Source organism: Puma concolor, chromosome E4 (assembly GCF_028749965.1).
Source record: "Puma concolor isolate L17-30 chromosome E4, mPumCon1.1.hap2, whole genome shotgun sequence".
In the NCBI taxonomy this organism is placed as follows: domain Eukaryota; kingdom Metazoa; phylum Chordata; class Mammalia; order Carnivora; family Felidae; genus Puma; species Puma concolor.
This window is the reverse complement of record NC_141683.1, coordinates 65,040,160-65,053,020: the sequence shown is the minus strand read 5'-3', so window position 1 is coordinate 65,053,020 and position 12,861 is coordinate 65,040,160. Positions and strand designations below refer to the sequence as shown.

The window sequence follows — 12,861 nt, the reverse complement described above, 5'->3', positions numbered from 1 at the left end:
CAGGAAGGGGGATGAAACAGAAGCGACTCTTAAATATGGAGAACAAACAGAGGGTTCCTGGAGGGGTTGTGGGAGAAGGGATGGGCTAAATGGGTAAGGGGCATTAAGGAATCTACTCCTGAAATCACTGTTGCACTATATGCTAACTAATTTGGGTGTAAATTTTTTTTTTTTAATTTTTTTTTTCAACGTTTATTTATTTTTGGGATAGAGAGAGACAGAGCATGAACGGGGGAGGGGCAGAGAGAGAGGGAGACACAGAATGGGAAACAGGCTCCAGGCTCTGAGCCATCAGCCCAGAGCCTGACACGGGGCTCGAACTCACGGACCGCGAGATCGTGACCTGGCTGAAGTCGGACGCTTAACCGACTGCGCCACCCAGGCGCCCCTGGGTGTAAATTTTTTAAAAATGTGCCTTAGAATTGGTGAAACGTGGTGGTGGGAGCAGTAGCAACAGCCTTAAGAGCAGCCCCCACAGTGGTGATTGTGGTGGTAGCAGCAATGCATAAACATAGTGCTTGCCAGGTACCAGACGCAGCCCCAAGGGCTTTACATACCTAAACTCATTTTCATCCTAATAACCTTACGAAGTAAATATTATGATAATGACTATATTATATAATTTCATTGTATTAACATGTTAACAAAATTATATGTTAATATATTTTATTACATATAATATATTATTATTATCATCATCATTACTTAGATGAGGGTACGGAGGCATAGAAAGACTAAAAAACTTGCTTCTCTGAGTAAGTATTTTTGTGTTTTTTTGGGGGTAAACACCCAGTACAGCGATTACTGGATCAAAGAGGACTTCCATTTTCAACTTTTTGAGGAACCTCCATACTGTTGTCCGGAGTGGCTGCATCAGTGTGCATTCCCACCAACAGCACAAGAAGGTTCCCCTTTCTCCACATCCTCGCCAACACCTTGTGTTTTTGCTTTTAGCCGTTCTGACAGGTGTGATACATGCACCCCTATGTTTATAGCAGCATCATCTACAAGAGCCAATTATGGAACCAGCCCAAGTATCCACTGATTGATGACTGGATAAAGAAGAGGTTATATATATATATATATATAAAACCTCTTCTTTATATATATATATATATAACCTCTTCTATATATATATATCAGAGGTGATTATATAATATATAATATATATGTATAATATATATATATTATACACACACATATATGCAGTGGCATATTATTCCACCACACAAAAAAGAATGAAACCTTGCCATTTGCAATGGCATTTTTTGGAACTAGAGAGCGTAATGCTAAGTGAAATAAGTCAGAGACAGACAAATAGCATATGATTTCACGCAGATGTGGAATTTAAGAAAGCAAACAAATGAGCAAAGAGGAAAAAAAAAGAGAGAGAGAGACAAACCAAGAAACAGACTCTTGGTCACCAAAGGGGAGGTGGGTGGGGGGAAAGGGGAAATAGGTGATGGGAATTAAGGAGGGCACTTGTTGTGATGAGCACTGGGTGATGTAGGGAAGTGTTGAAGCACTACATTGTGTACCTAAAACTAATGTAACATTATATGGTAAGTATACTGGAATTAAAATAATTTAATAAAAAAGTTAGATGTAAAAGCAGTCTTAAGATTTTTATGGAATCAAATTTTAAAAAACTTGCTTAATGTCATCAGTTAATGTGCATTGCTAATAAGTGACAGAGCTAGTATTTTATCAAAACAGGTAAATTTTTATATCCTTGGTCATTTGTATATTTTGATTGGTAACTTATTTTGAAGTTCTAAACTGCAAATGGGCAAATGCACACGAGACAGCCCATTCTTGGAAAGAAAACTTATGAGAGCATCTGCAGATATTGGGGCTAGATAATGAAAGAAAATATTCCTGGGCTAAAGGAAGTGGAACTCTTTTCTGTTTTTGTTCTGGAAGAAGGGGTAACTCAGTTTCAGAAAAGTGAGTTGAAGATACTCCTTATTTCTTGAAACATGATCAATTGAGTCTCATTTTATTCATTATGTTTTACTTTTCCCCTGTACCTTCTTCCCCCATTTCCTGTCTCCACTGTAGGCCCCCATAATATTTATCAAACAAGTATGATGTCATCATACTTGATGATGTCATATTGTCTGATATATGTCCTTGGGTATCTTTGTATCCACGGAAAATGAATAATGCTTTTCTTTTTGTTGCTTGTGATTTGTATGCAGGTGTTTGTAATTTTTGTAAATGTTACCATGTGATCAATCTCAGTTTCTCACTTAACACTGTTTTCTACTCGACACTGTTTTAAGATCTATCCCTATGACTGTACACAAACCTAAATCAGCTTTCTTTGTTTCTAAACCCATTTCTGCCAGATTGCATTATTATTGTAGTTGTGGAATGAAATATTATGAACTGGTGAAATGTCAGTTACTGCTTCTCTGAGAACTAAACTGATTGCTTTGGAAAGTTTTAATAAACCAAGTTCCTGAAGAAATTGCTGAATTAGGAGCAAGGTAACAATAAAAAGCTGGTTGAAAAAAAAAAAAGAACTTTGGTTCCTTTCCCAGTGTCATTAATTTTGTTTTCCCTCCTCTACTTAATTTATCTTTTTAAGAATTTTTTAAATGTTTGTTTGTTTTTGAGAGAGAGAGAGAGAGAGCGAGAGAGAGCATGAGAGGCAGAGGGGCAGAGACAGAAGGAGACACAGAATCCGGAGCAGGCTTCAGGCTCTGAGCTGTCAGCACAGAGCCCGATGTGGGGCTCCAACTCACAGAGTGCAAGCTCATGACCTGAGCTGAAGTCAGAGGCTTAACTGACAGAGCCACCCAGGTGCCCCTTCCCTCCTCTACTTTAAAGAAACGGAAATGGGAAGTCAGCGATAATACATTACAAATAAGGTTATTCAAGAAAGGAGACGAGGTGCTCCAATAAGTTGACTTATTTCAAAGAAAAGCCTGTGGTCCTATATTAAAAGATTGACTAATGAATGCACATTCATTTATTGAAGTTAAAGTACAATGCTTCATATATATGTTTCATGTTTTAGGATTCTCTGCTTTAACTGACTTTGGAATTAACTGAACACTCCATTGCATTGCATCAGTTCAGAGGCCCACCCTCATATATGCTAAAGAAAGCTGAGCCTAGAAAGAGAAGGTGGGAAACAGAATAGAGAGTGTTGGGGAAAAAACTGTAGTAACGCATAAAACGCTTATGCTATAATGTTCATCGGAAAGTAGTACACAAAATAATATATGCAGTTCATTCATACCTAATTGTGCTGGACTGTTTCCAAAGCTAGCTTCAGTGATTCCTCTCCTTCCTGTAGGCACCACCCCTCACAGCGTAAGTAACCTGGACTGGCCTCATGAATTGCTTTGACAAATAGAATGTGGCCGAGAAGAGGCCTTGTGGCTTCTACTCATGCAGTCTTGGAATACTGCCCTAAGACCGCCTTGGGGAAAAGCCAGGTCTGGCCTGGACAATAGAGGTCACATGGTTCACAGACAAGTGCTCAGCTGATGTCTCTTCTACAAACAAGCCAGAGTGAGCGCCAACCACATGACATGTATTTGAGGCCATCTTAGATCACCTTGTCCCAGACAAACCACCAGATGAATAAACCCAGGTGAAACCAGCAGAATTGCCCGGCCTCTCACGACCCAAATGTTGACAAATAGATTTGGATATTGTTTGAAGCCATTGTGTTTTGGGTGATGTTATAGTATAATAGGTGGCTGATAGAAGTCCATACAAAGCCATGCATTAAAAACAAAAAAGGAAGCAGGAAGCAGATAATACAATTGACAAAGAATTCTGCAGGAATGTGATTTTAGGCAGCAAAGAGGCCTTTTGGATATTAAAAGTGAAATGTGTGACTCAGGAGCTAATGGCTTATCATTTATTTATTAAAAACTTGTATATTTCTCAACATTTTCCAAGCTAAACCTAGAAGGAAAATCTTTTTTTAAAAAATACACTCACTCACTCACTCACACACACACACACACACACACACACACACACATTTACAACAGACGAAGAAAGTTCTAATTTGTCTTCACATCAAACACTGTTTACCACAATCAGTTAACAGAAATTACTGCAACATTGGCCAAGAGGACCTAAAACTAAGGATACATGATATTATGAGAAAACCTCATGTAATGTGACTGACAATGCTAGACACTATTTTTTTGGTGATAGGATTTATAAAAGTCAATATTATAATTTTACATTTATTACAGTCATATGAATACATTTTCAAACTATCAACTTACCATGGTTTTAGTGCAGTATCCTAGGGCAACTTCATAGTGAACCTGATATGTCTCTTGTAATATATTTGGGCCATATGATTCCACCACAATATACAGACCAACATTTTCTGGATAGACTATTTGAGTCCAGATGGACACGTTCTGTCCCTTGTCCAAAAAGAAAAAAACACTAAAAATATTATTAAGAAATGCCACGTAGGGGCATTTCTCTTTTGAATTGAAAGTTACACTTTTTGCTTCTAGTCTTAAAGGATATTCCTGTGGATGTATTGTGCCATTTTCAAAAACATGTATGAGATACATTAGCCCAGAGGAACTCATCGAGACTGCTGACTTCAGTGTACTATTTGTCCATGCGTGTAGTTTTACCGCGTCTTTAATATTGGCCTTGAAGTAGAACATTATGTTATTTTCCATTTTCACCACCACATTTCCATAATAATCTGGAAAACGAGGAGAAAAGTTTGTGTTATTCTAAGTAACCGCGAATCCATGCACTTCTAACCAAAATAATTTCTTTTGTAGTAAGGAAGGATTTGTCTGTTTTGAGAAAGTTAGAGTGTGCAGGCAGAAAACTACAACTTTACGTGATGCTGAAGGACATCTCTCCCACTTCATAGTGGGGCCATGTTTCCCCTGGATAGATTTCTTCTTGCGTGTACAATATCACTTAGGTATATATGACATCATTTCCATTAAAAAGCTAGAATTAGTGCATTAAATAATAATAAGGATAGGCATGGCAAGAATCATATTATTAGGAAGCATTGTATTATGGACAGCATTGTGTCCCCCCAAGTGAAAATATCTTTAAAGAGGTAATTAAGGTTAAACTAGGTCATAAGGGAGGGGCCCTAATCCAATATGACTGGTATTCTTATTTATAAGAGGAATAAGAGACATCAGATCTCTGTCTCTCTCTCTGCATGCACACAGAAAAAAAGGCCATATGAGGGCACAGTGAGAAGGTGGCCTATGTCTCTAAGCCAAGAAGACAATCCTCACCAGAAACCAACCTTGAGATCACCTTGATCTTGGGCTTTTGGACTCCAGAACTGTGATAACATAAAATTGTATTGTTTAAGCCAACTAGCCCATGATATTTTGTTACAGTAGCCCTAGCAGACCAACAAAACTGGGATAAGAAACGGGGGTGGGTGTTGGTTCCTCTCATGTTCTCTATAAATAAAAGCCAACTTCTTCCCTTAACAGAGTTTTATGCCTAAGTCATAGAGGTTCATAGACAATAAGTCTCTTACATTCTTTGGTTTTATAGCCATATCTGTAAAATGAACAGTGGAGCTAGTTGATTTCATAGCTTTCTTTCCATATACGACTTTCTCCGTGTACAGCTTCTAGGGGTATACTTTCCTTAACTAAAAAAACAAAAAACCAAAAAAACAAAAACCCGACGACAACAACAACAACAACAACACCCCAAAACAAACCCAAACCACCCAATGCTTTAAGGGGACTGACCAAAAGGAGGAAGGTCGATTCGTAGAGTCAGGAAGGTTCAGAGCATATTATGTGTATGCATCTTACATTTGAAATTTGAATAAATAAGTGATATTTTCACAGACTGCTGTAGTTTATATGCTAATAAAACCCCTAAATCAGAAATGCCGATTTTTTTTTTTTTAGGATCGGAATACTTTAATAAGACATCACTGTCCACATAGATGTCCTTATAACGTTAAGCTTTCACACAGTCCTAGTGTTGTCAGTAGAAATTCAACAATATAATAATGTTGGCGAAATTATTACATTGATCGGTAAGGTGAATATGAAGCTTGGAATATTCTTCTGAGTCTTTTAGTAAAACTGCAAGGGTACGCTGCCCTTAGCGCTAAGGCAACACACAGGGCATCCAACACCAGTGTTGACAGGTCAGTAACACTGTGATGCTAAAGTGATTTGGTAACTTTTCTCATGGAACTTAGATCCTTTATAAATTTAATTTTGTTTTGTTGTGCTTTTGACAAAAAGTCCATCCAGGAGTACCAAATTCTTGGCCTGCTGTGCTGTGTGTGTGTGTGTGTGTGTGTGTGTGTGTTTCTAGAAACTTCACAAGGTGGAAGGAGGAGAGAAGGATGGATGCAGGTGGATGACCTAACAGAATATATCCGGATGTTGAGTGAGAAAAGTTGTTGCAGGATACACACAGTATGATGATATATAAGGTTTAAAATCTCACAAAACAAAAAACACATATTGCTTTAGGATCTTATATAGTGTCCAGGTCACTTGGTGACGTGGTCTTTGCCTTCTCCCACCAGCCTTGTTGCCACTTTTGGTCTCACCCTCTACCATCTAGTCATACACGATTAACTTCAGTTCCACGAACTTGCCATGTTCTCTTGCACCTCTGGGTCTTTGCTACTTCAACTCTCATCCTGACCATTGATCTAATTTTTCCAGTGTGTACCTTCTCCCTGGTTTTGGTTTAGAGGGCTTTTCCCCTGTGTGGACTTTTGTTTTTCTTTTTTTAATGTTTTCTTATTTATTTTTGACACAGAGAGAGAGAGAGAGATCGATCATGAGTGGGGGAGGGGTAGAGAGAGAGAGGGAGATGGAGAATCCTAAGCAGGCTCCACAGGGTCAGCACAGAGCCTGATGGGGGCTCAGACTCATGAAGCATGAGATCCTGACCTAGGCCAAATGCAAGAGCTGGACACTTAACCAACTGAACCACCCAGGCACCTCTGTGTAGACTTTCCTGATGTCATAAATCTGAATTAGGTGTCCCTTCTGTGTGCTATGTGGCACTCTCTCTTCTGCTTATCTCGCTGCTCATTGAAACATTATTAAATGAATTTTGGATTAAATATTAAGAAGAAAATTAGGAATGACTTTAAAACAATGAGATTAAAAACACTGTATATAAAAGTTTGGGGATGCAGATAAAGCCGTAGTGAGAAAAATTCATAGCCTTATGCTTATTTGTAGCTTTATTAGAAAATAAGATTGAAAATAAATGAACTAATCGTTTAACACAAGAAGCAGGCCACAGAGCACCAAAGTTACAAAAAAAAAAAAAAAAAAGCACAAGTGAATAATGACAAAAGCAGAAATTAAGGAATTAAATAGAAAGCAGATTTGATAAATAAACTAAGAGTACTTTTCAAAAGAAAGAAAACAAAGCCAAAAAAAAACCCCTAAACACAATAAACAATATCTTGTGAGCCAAATTAATAAGGGGTGGGATACAGACAACATTATAAATAAGAAAGAGAATACTATTACAGACAATAAGCAATCTAAAAATTAAAATGGAAAACCTTTGCCAATAAAGTAGCAAATCCAGATAAAATGAATGATTTCCTAAGGAAATACAAACTTCTAAAATTGACTAAAGAGATGGGATATTTGAAGAAACCAATTAGAGAAAATACAAATAATGAAGTGTACAACATTCCTGCTTGCGAAGACCTAATATTGCACACATATCATCATCTCTTCAATAAATTGCATGCCTGTTCTGGCTACACAGTGTTCTAGAAACTTGTGGGGGATACATTAGGGGAAAACCCAGAAAGGCCTCCCTCTTGTGTAACTTACATTCCTGCAGGAATACAGTCAATAGGACATGAAAATAAGTGAATTATGTGGTGTGTTAGGAGATTAGGGCTACAGTAATCAAAACGACAGAGAGCTCATGCAGGTAGGAGTGGAACAGAATAGCCTAGAAAATGAACCTGGTTGACATGAGTAATAAATAGATAAGGAAGGTGGTATTTCAAATCTGGGGGGTAAGGGTTGGTTTCTAAAACAGTGATTTGAAGGCAACATCAGCTTTCAGTGAAAGACATAAAGACAAAAAATAGAACGAAATTCTTAACTTATACCAAACACAATTCTGGATGAATTAAAGACTGAAATATGCAAATTAGAAAAGTAAAAATGATAAAAGAAAATACTTAGTAATATTTTTGTAATTGGAAAGACCTTTCAAATTATGACATTACATCCAAAGTCACAAGTAAAAATATTAACAAATTTAACTACACAAAAACACAAATTCTAAATACCAAATCCCTCCAAAAAGGTACAAGAAATTACACACAAGAGACAATATTTGCAATGCATGTCAAAGATAAATGGTGAATATACACTGTGAGTAATGACCATATCAGTATCAATAAGAAAATAGATAACCCCATGAAAAAATATCTCAAGAGTAAGAACTGACAATCCATAGAAGAATATGGCCAATAAACACATGAAACTAGATATAAATTCTAATTATAAAATGAGTCCTAAAATGAGAATTACCCATTTTTTTCTGTACTGTGGGTAAATATCAAATATTTTCATATGGAAAATACACATTTTCTAATACTTTTGGGGAAACAGACTGTGGCAACTTTTGCTGGAGAGCAACTGGAAAGATTTATTGATTTTTTGAATATTCAGAGCTTTGAATCACGAATTCTACATCTAATAACTTATATCAAAGAATAACTGTACAAGTGTAGAAAACATATACATATATAGAAGCACATTTCCTGCAGCATTATTTGTAGTAGCAAAAGAAATGAAGCCTGATATCTATGTAAATATCTGTTTTACTCCTATTGGTCTAAATAATAGTACAGTTAAACCATGAACACTCTGTGGCAGTGAAAGTGGCATAGTTTTTATGTGTATTAGATATTTTGAAAATACAGCTTATTATGTTTTGAATTTTCTTTTTCAAAAGTCTGAATAAATTCACAGGAACTTTTGAATAGTGGGTTATTTGAGGAATGAAAATGGTGAAGGTGGAAGGCTTTTGACTTCATATTTCATGTTTATGAATTGTTTAAGCTTTTTATTTCCGTGTTTCCAAATGGCCTTCAGTACAACATTCAGACTTTAAGGTCCCTCTAAAATCTGTCCCCAAGTGTTGGGATGAGCACTGGGTGTTGTATGTAGTGATGAATCACTGAATTCTACTCCTGAAACTAATATTACACTGTATGTTAACTGACTAAAATTTAAATTAAAAATTTTTTTCAAAGTTTATTTATTTTTGAGAGAGAGAGAGAGAGAGAGAGAGACAGAGAGAGAGACAGAGAGAGACAGAGCATGAGCGGGGGAGGACAGAGAAAGAGGGAGTCCCAGAATCTGAAGCAGAGCTGTCAGCAAAGAGCCCAATGCGGGGCTTGAACTCACAAAAGGTGAGATCATGACCTGAGCTGAAGCCAGATGCTTAATCTACTGAGCCACCCAGGCGCCCCCTAACCAAAATTTAAATTAAAAAATGTACATATACATTTTTATACACTTGTGTAAAATGCACATACCCATACAGATATGTTAGTGGAATGCTGTGTTGGGACAAATGTAACATTAAAAAAATATTTTCTATAAAAAAAGTAAAAAATAAAATCTATCCCCAATTTACTATTCTAACCGTATCTCCTTATCATGGTGGCCAGCGGTCTTTTAAAAACACAAATATTCTGCTTCTCTCCTGCTGAAAACTCTTTAGAACTCCCTATACAGGCTGCAGGAGAAGGTCCAATTTTCTCACATGGCTTGTGAGGACTTTCATAATCTGAACTTCATTTCTCCAGAGGAGACTTCTTTTTTTCTCTGGAGAACTCTGTTTCAGCAGTGTATTGTCTTTCGAATCCTGGGTTGTACCCTGTTGTCTCTGTCTCTGGGTGGTTGGGTACACTGTCTTCATTGTCTTCACTGCTTACCTAACGTCTACCCATTTCCCATTTCCCATTACCCATTTCCCAAGCCTCAGCTTAGACATCACTTTTCCAAGGAAGCCTTCTGTATCTCCCCACCCCCGCCCCCAGACTTGAGTAAGGTACTCGATTTATGTGATTCTGTAGCGCCCAATATTGGCTCTGTTATAGCATTAGCCATGTTGTATTGTTTGTAGGTTTACTTGTCTTTATCCTCTGCAATTTTGTAAGTGCTGAAAGGGTGGGGATTGTGTCCAATTTCCATGCTACCTCCAACTCCCAGAAGAGCATCTCGCAAATAGTGCGTGTTCAATGAATACATGTTCATCCATTTATTCAAAAAAGTACCTATTATATAGTATATTAGACACTGTGGGTAAAGCAGCAAATATAACAAAGTCACACAAAGCTTGTTTTTTGTTGGAAGATTCAGTTAATGAATAGGTACACGTGTAATTTGTTAGATGAGAAGTGCTGTGAACAAAATGAAGAAGTGTAAGGGACACAGCATGGGAGTTAGGTCAGGGTTAGGGAAGAGCTCCCCAAACAGTTGGCATTTGGACTTAAACCTGAATCCAATGTTAAGAGTCATGTAGACATCAATGTGAACAACACTTTTGGCATATGAAACAGTAGGTAACCGGGGAACAGCAAAGAGGCCAGTCTGCAGCTAGGTAACAGTGAACAAAGGGTCAAGTGATAGATGACATCAGAGTCTGGGGCCAAACCACATACTGCTTTTCGGGCCATGGTAACAGTTTTGGATTTTATCCTGAGTGATACAGGAAGCCAAATGAGGGTTTTAAGCTGAGGAGTAATGTGATTTTGCATGTTTTGAAAGGCTCACGCTAGCTTCCCAGTGGACTGTAATTTGGTGGAGGCAGGGAGAGCACATGAAAGGCTCTTACATGTATGGGCTGGAGAGGACACCGGCTTGTACTGGAGTGAGGATGGTGGAAAGGGGTTAGATTTTAGATAGACTTTTTAGATAGAGCCACCAGGAGCTGCCCGTGGATTAGTTGTGGGATGTCAAAGGGAAAGATTCGAGGATGAGGTCAAGGTTTGTGCCTGGGAAGACGGGAAGAGGTGATATTTACTTGACAGGAAAGGACTAGGCAAGGAGCAGGTTGAGACAGGAGTGAGAAACTCAGGGATCCGTTCTTGGATGTCAAATCTAAGATGCCTACTAGTCATCCGAGTGAAGGTATGCTGAAGGCAGCTGGGAATAAGGCCTGGAGTTGAGGCTAGGGCTTATGGCCAGAGGGCAGAGCAAATGTAAACAGAACTCAGAAGATTCCTGAAAACCAAACCCTGAGGTGCCTCTCCATTTGGGAATCAGGAAGATGAAGATGGAAAAGAGGCTGAGGAGGAGTAGCTAGTGAGGTAGTAGGAAGAGTAAAAAAGCGATAGCCCAAAAGTCAGGTGAAAAAAAGCATTTTGAAGGGGACAACTCTTGTGCTGTTGGTGGGAATGCAAACTGGTGCAGCCACTCTGGTTTCTCAAAAAGCTAATACCAGAACTACCCTATGATCCAGCAATTGCACTACTAGGTGTTTACCCCAAGGATACAAAAACGCAGATTCAAAGGGGTCCATGTACCCCAGTGTTTATAGCAGTATTATCAACAAAAGCCAAACTATGGAGGGAGACCCAATGTCCATTAACTAGTGAATGGATAAAGAAGATGTGGTGTATATATACACAAAGGAATAATCCTCAGCCATCAAAAAGAGTGAAATCTTGCCATTTGCAATGACATGGATGGAGATAGGGTATATTACGCTAAGCAAAATAAGTCAAAGACAAGCACCATATGATTTCACTCATATGTGGAAGCTAAGAAACAAAACATGGACATGTTGAAAGGGGTAAAAAGAGGTAAAAAGTGATTCTTAACGATAGAGAACAAATAGGATTGATGGAGGGAGGTGGGTGGGGGATGGGCTAGATGGGTGATGGGCATTAAGGAGGGCACTTGTTATGATGAGCACTGGGTGTTGTATGTACTGATGAATCACTGAATTCTATCCTGAAACCATTGTTGCACTGTATGTTAACCAATTAGAATTTCAATAAAAAGTAAAAAATAAACTTCAAAAAGAAAAAGTATTTCAAGAATAAGGCCCTGCTAAGTGGTTTCCAATGCTGCTGCCAGGTCATGGAAGATGGCTGAAAATTGGTCACTGGGCTAGCACAGTGGAGGTCATCGAGAACCTTAACAAGAGCAGTTTCCACGGAATATTTGATTAGAGTGCCTTCAAGAGAAAGGGAGGAAAGAGGAAAAAGTGAAACTAGGCAATATTTTTTAGAGTTTTGTTGTAAAAGGGAACATAAAAATCAAATGGTTGGGAGTTGAAGGGTGATAGAGGTCAAGAAAGACTGATTATGAATGACAGCGACATTTCCTTTAAATTCCATGTTTGGGGTTACCTCCTAACTAGGCTTTTTGAGGATTGCACTTCCTATTTCTCGGCATTGCCTATAATGTTTAGTATGCTACCTCAGGAATAACAAGATCAAGAATAACTACTATTAGCTGAAGGTTTACCATGCACCCAGTTTTATTTTAAGCATTTTACATACAATCTCTTATCCAGTTGACACAGCTGCCCTACATTCTAGATTAGAATACTGAAGCTTGGAAAGGTTCAATGACTTGCTCATGGGTGTGAATACAGGTCCACTTAACTCTACAAAATGTGCCATAGCTTGAATTGTGTCCCCTCAGAAAAGATATGTTGATGTTCTAATTCCCAGTACTCCTTCAGAATGTGACCTTATTTGGAAATAGGGTCATTACAGAGGCAATCAGTTAAGATGAGGTGCTCCTGGAGCAGGGTGGGCCCTGGTGTCCTTACAACAAGTTGGTGTGTGAGGACACAGGGAGAATGCGACATCGTGATGAAGGCAGAGGTTGG

The 12,861-nt window shown here is 38.3% G+C and overlaps 1 protein-coding gene across 3 annotated transcripts in view; it reads right to left on the bottom strand.

Annotated features, from left to right (window-relative positions):
- CATSPERE (catsper channel auxiliary subunit epsilon) overlaps nucleotides 1-12,861 on the bottom strand; it is a 201,828-nt gene that overhangs the window by 50,529 nt on the left and 138,438 nt on the right. For all 3 annotated transcript variants that reach the window (XR_015245774.1, XM_086693173.1, XM_086693172.1), the window contains one exon: nucleotides 4,260-4,702. Coding sequence is in view for 2 of the 3 variants with exons in the window: in XM_086693173.1 (XP_086549299.1) it covers nucleotides 4,260-4,702 (443 nt within the window). In the remaining variant the exon portion in view is untranslated. The remainder of the gene's footprint in view (nucleotides 1-4,259; nucleotides 4,703-12,861) is intronic.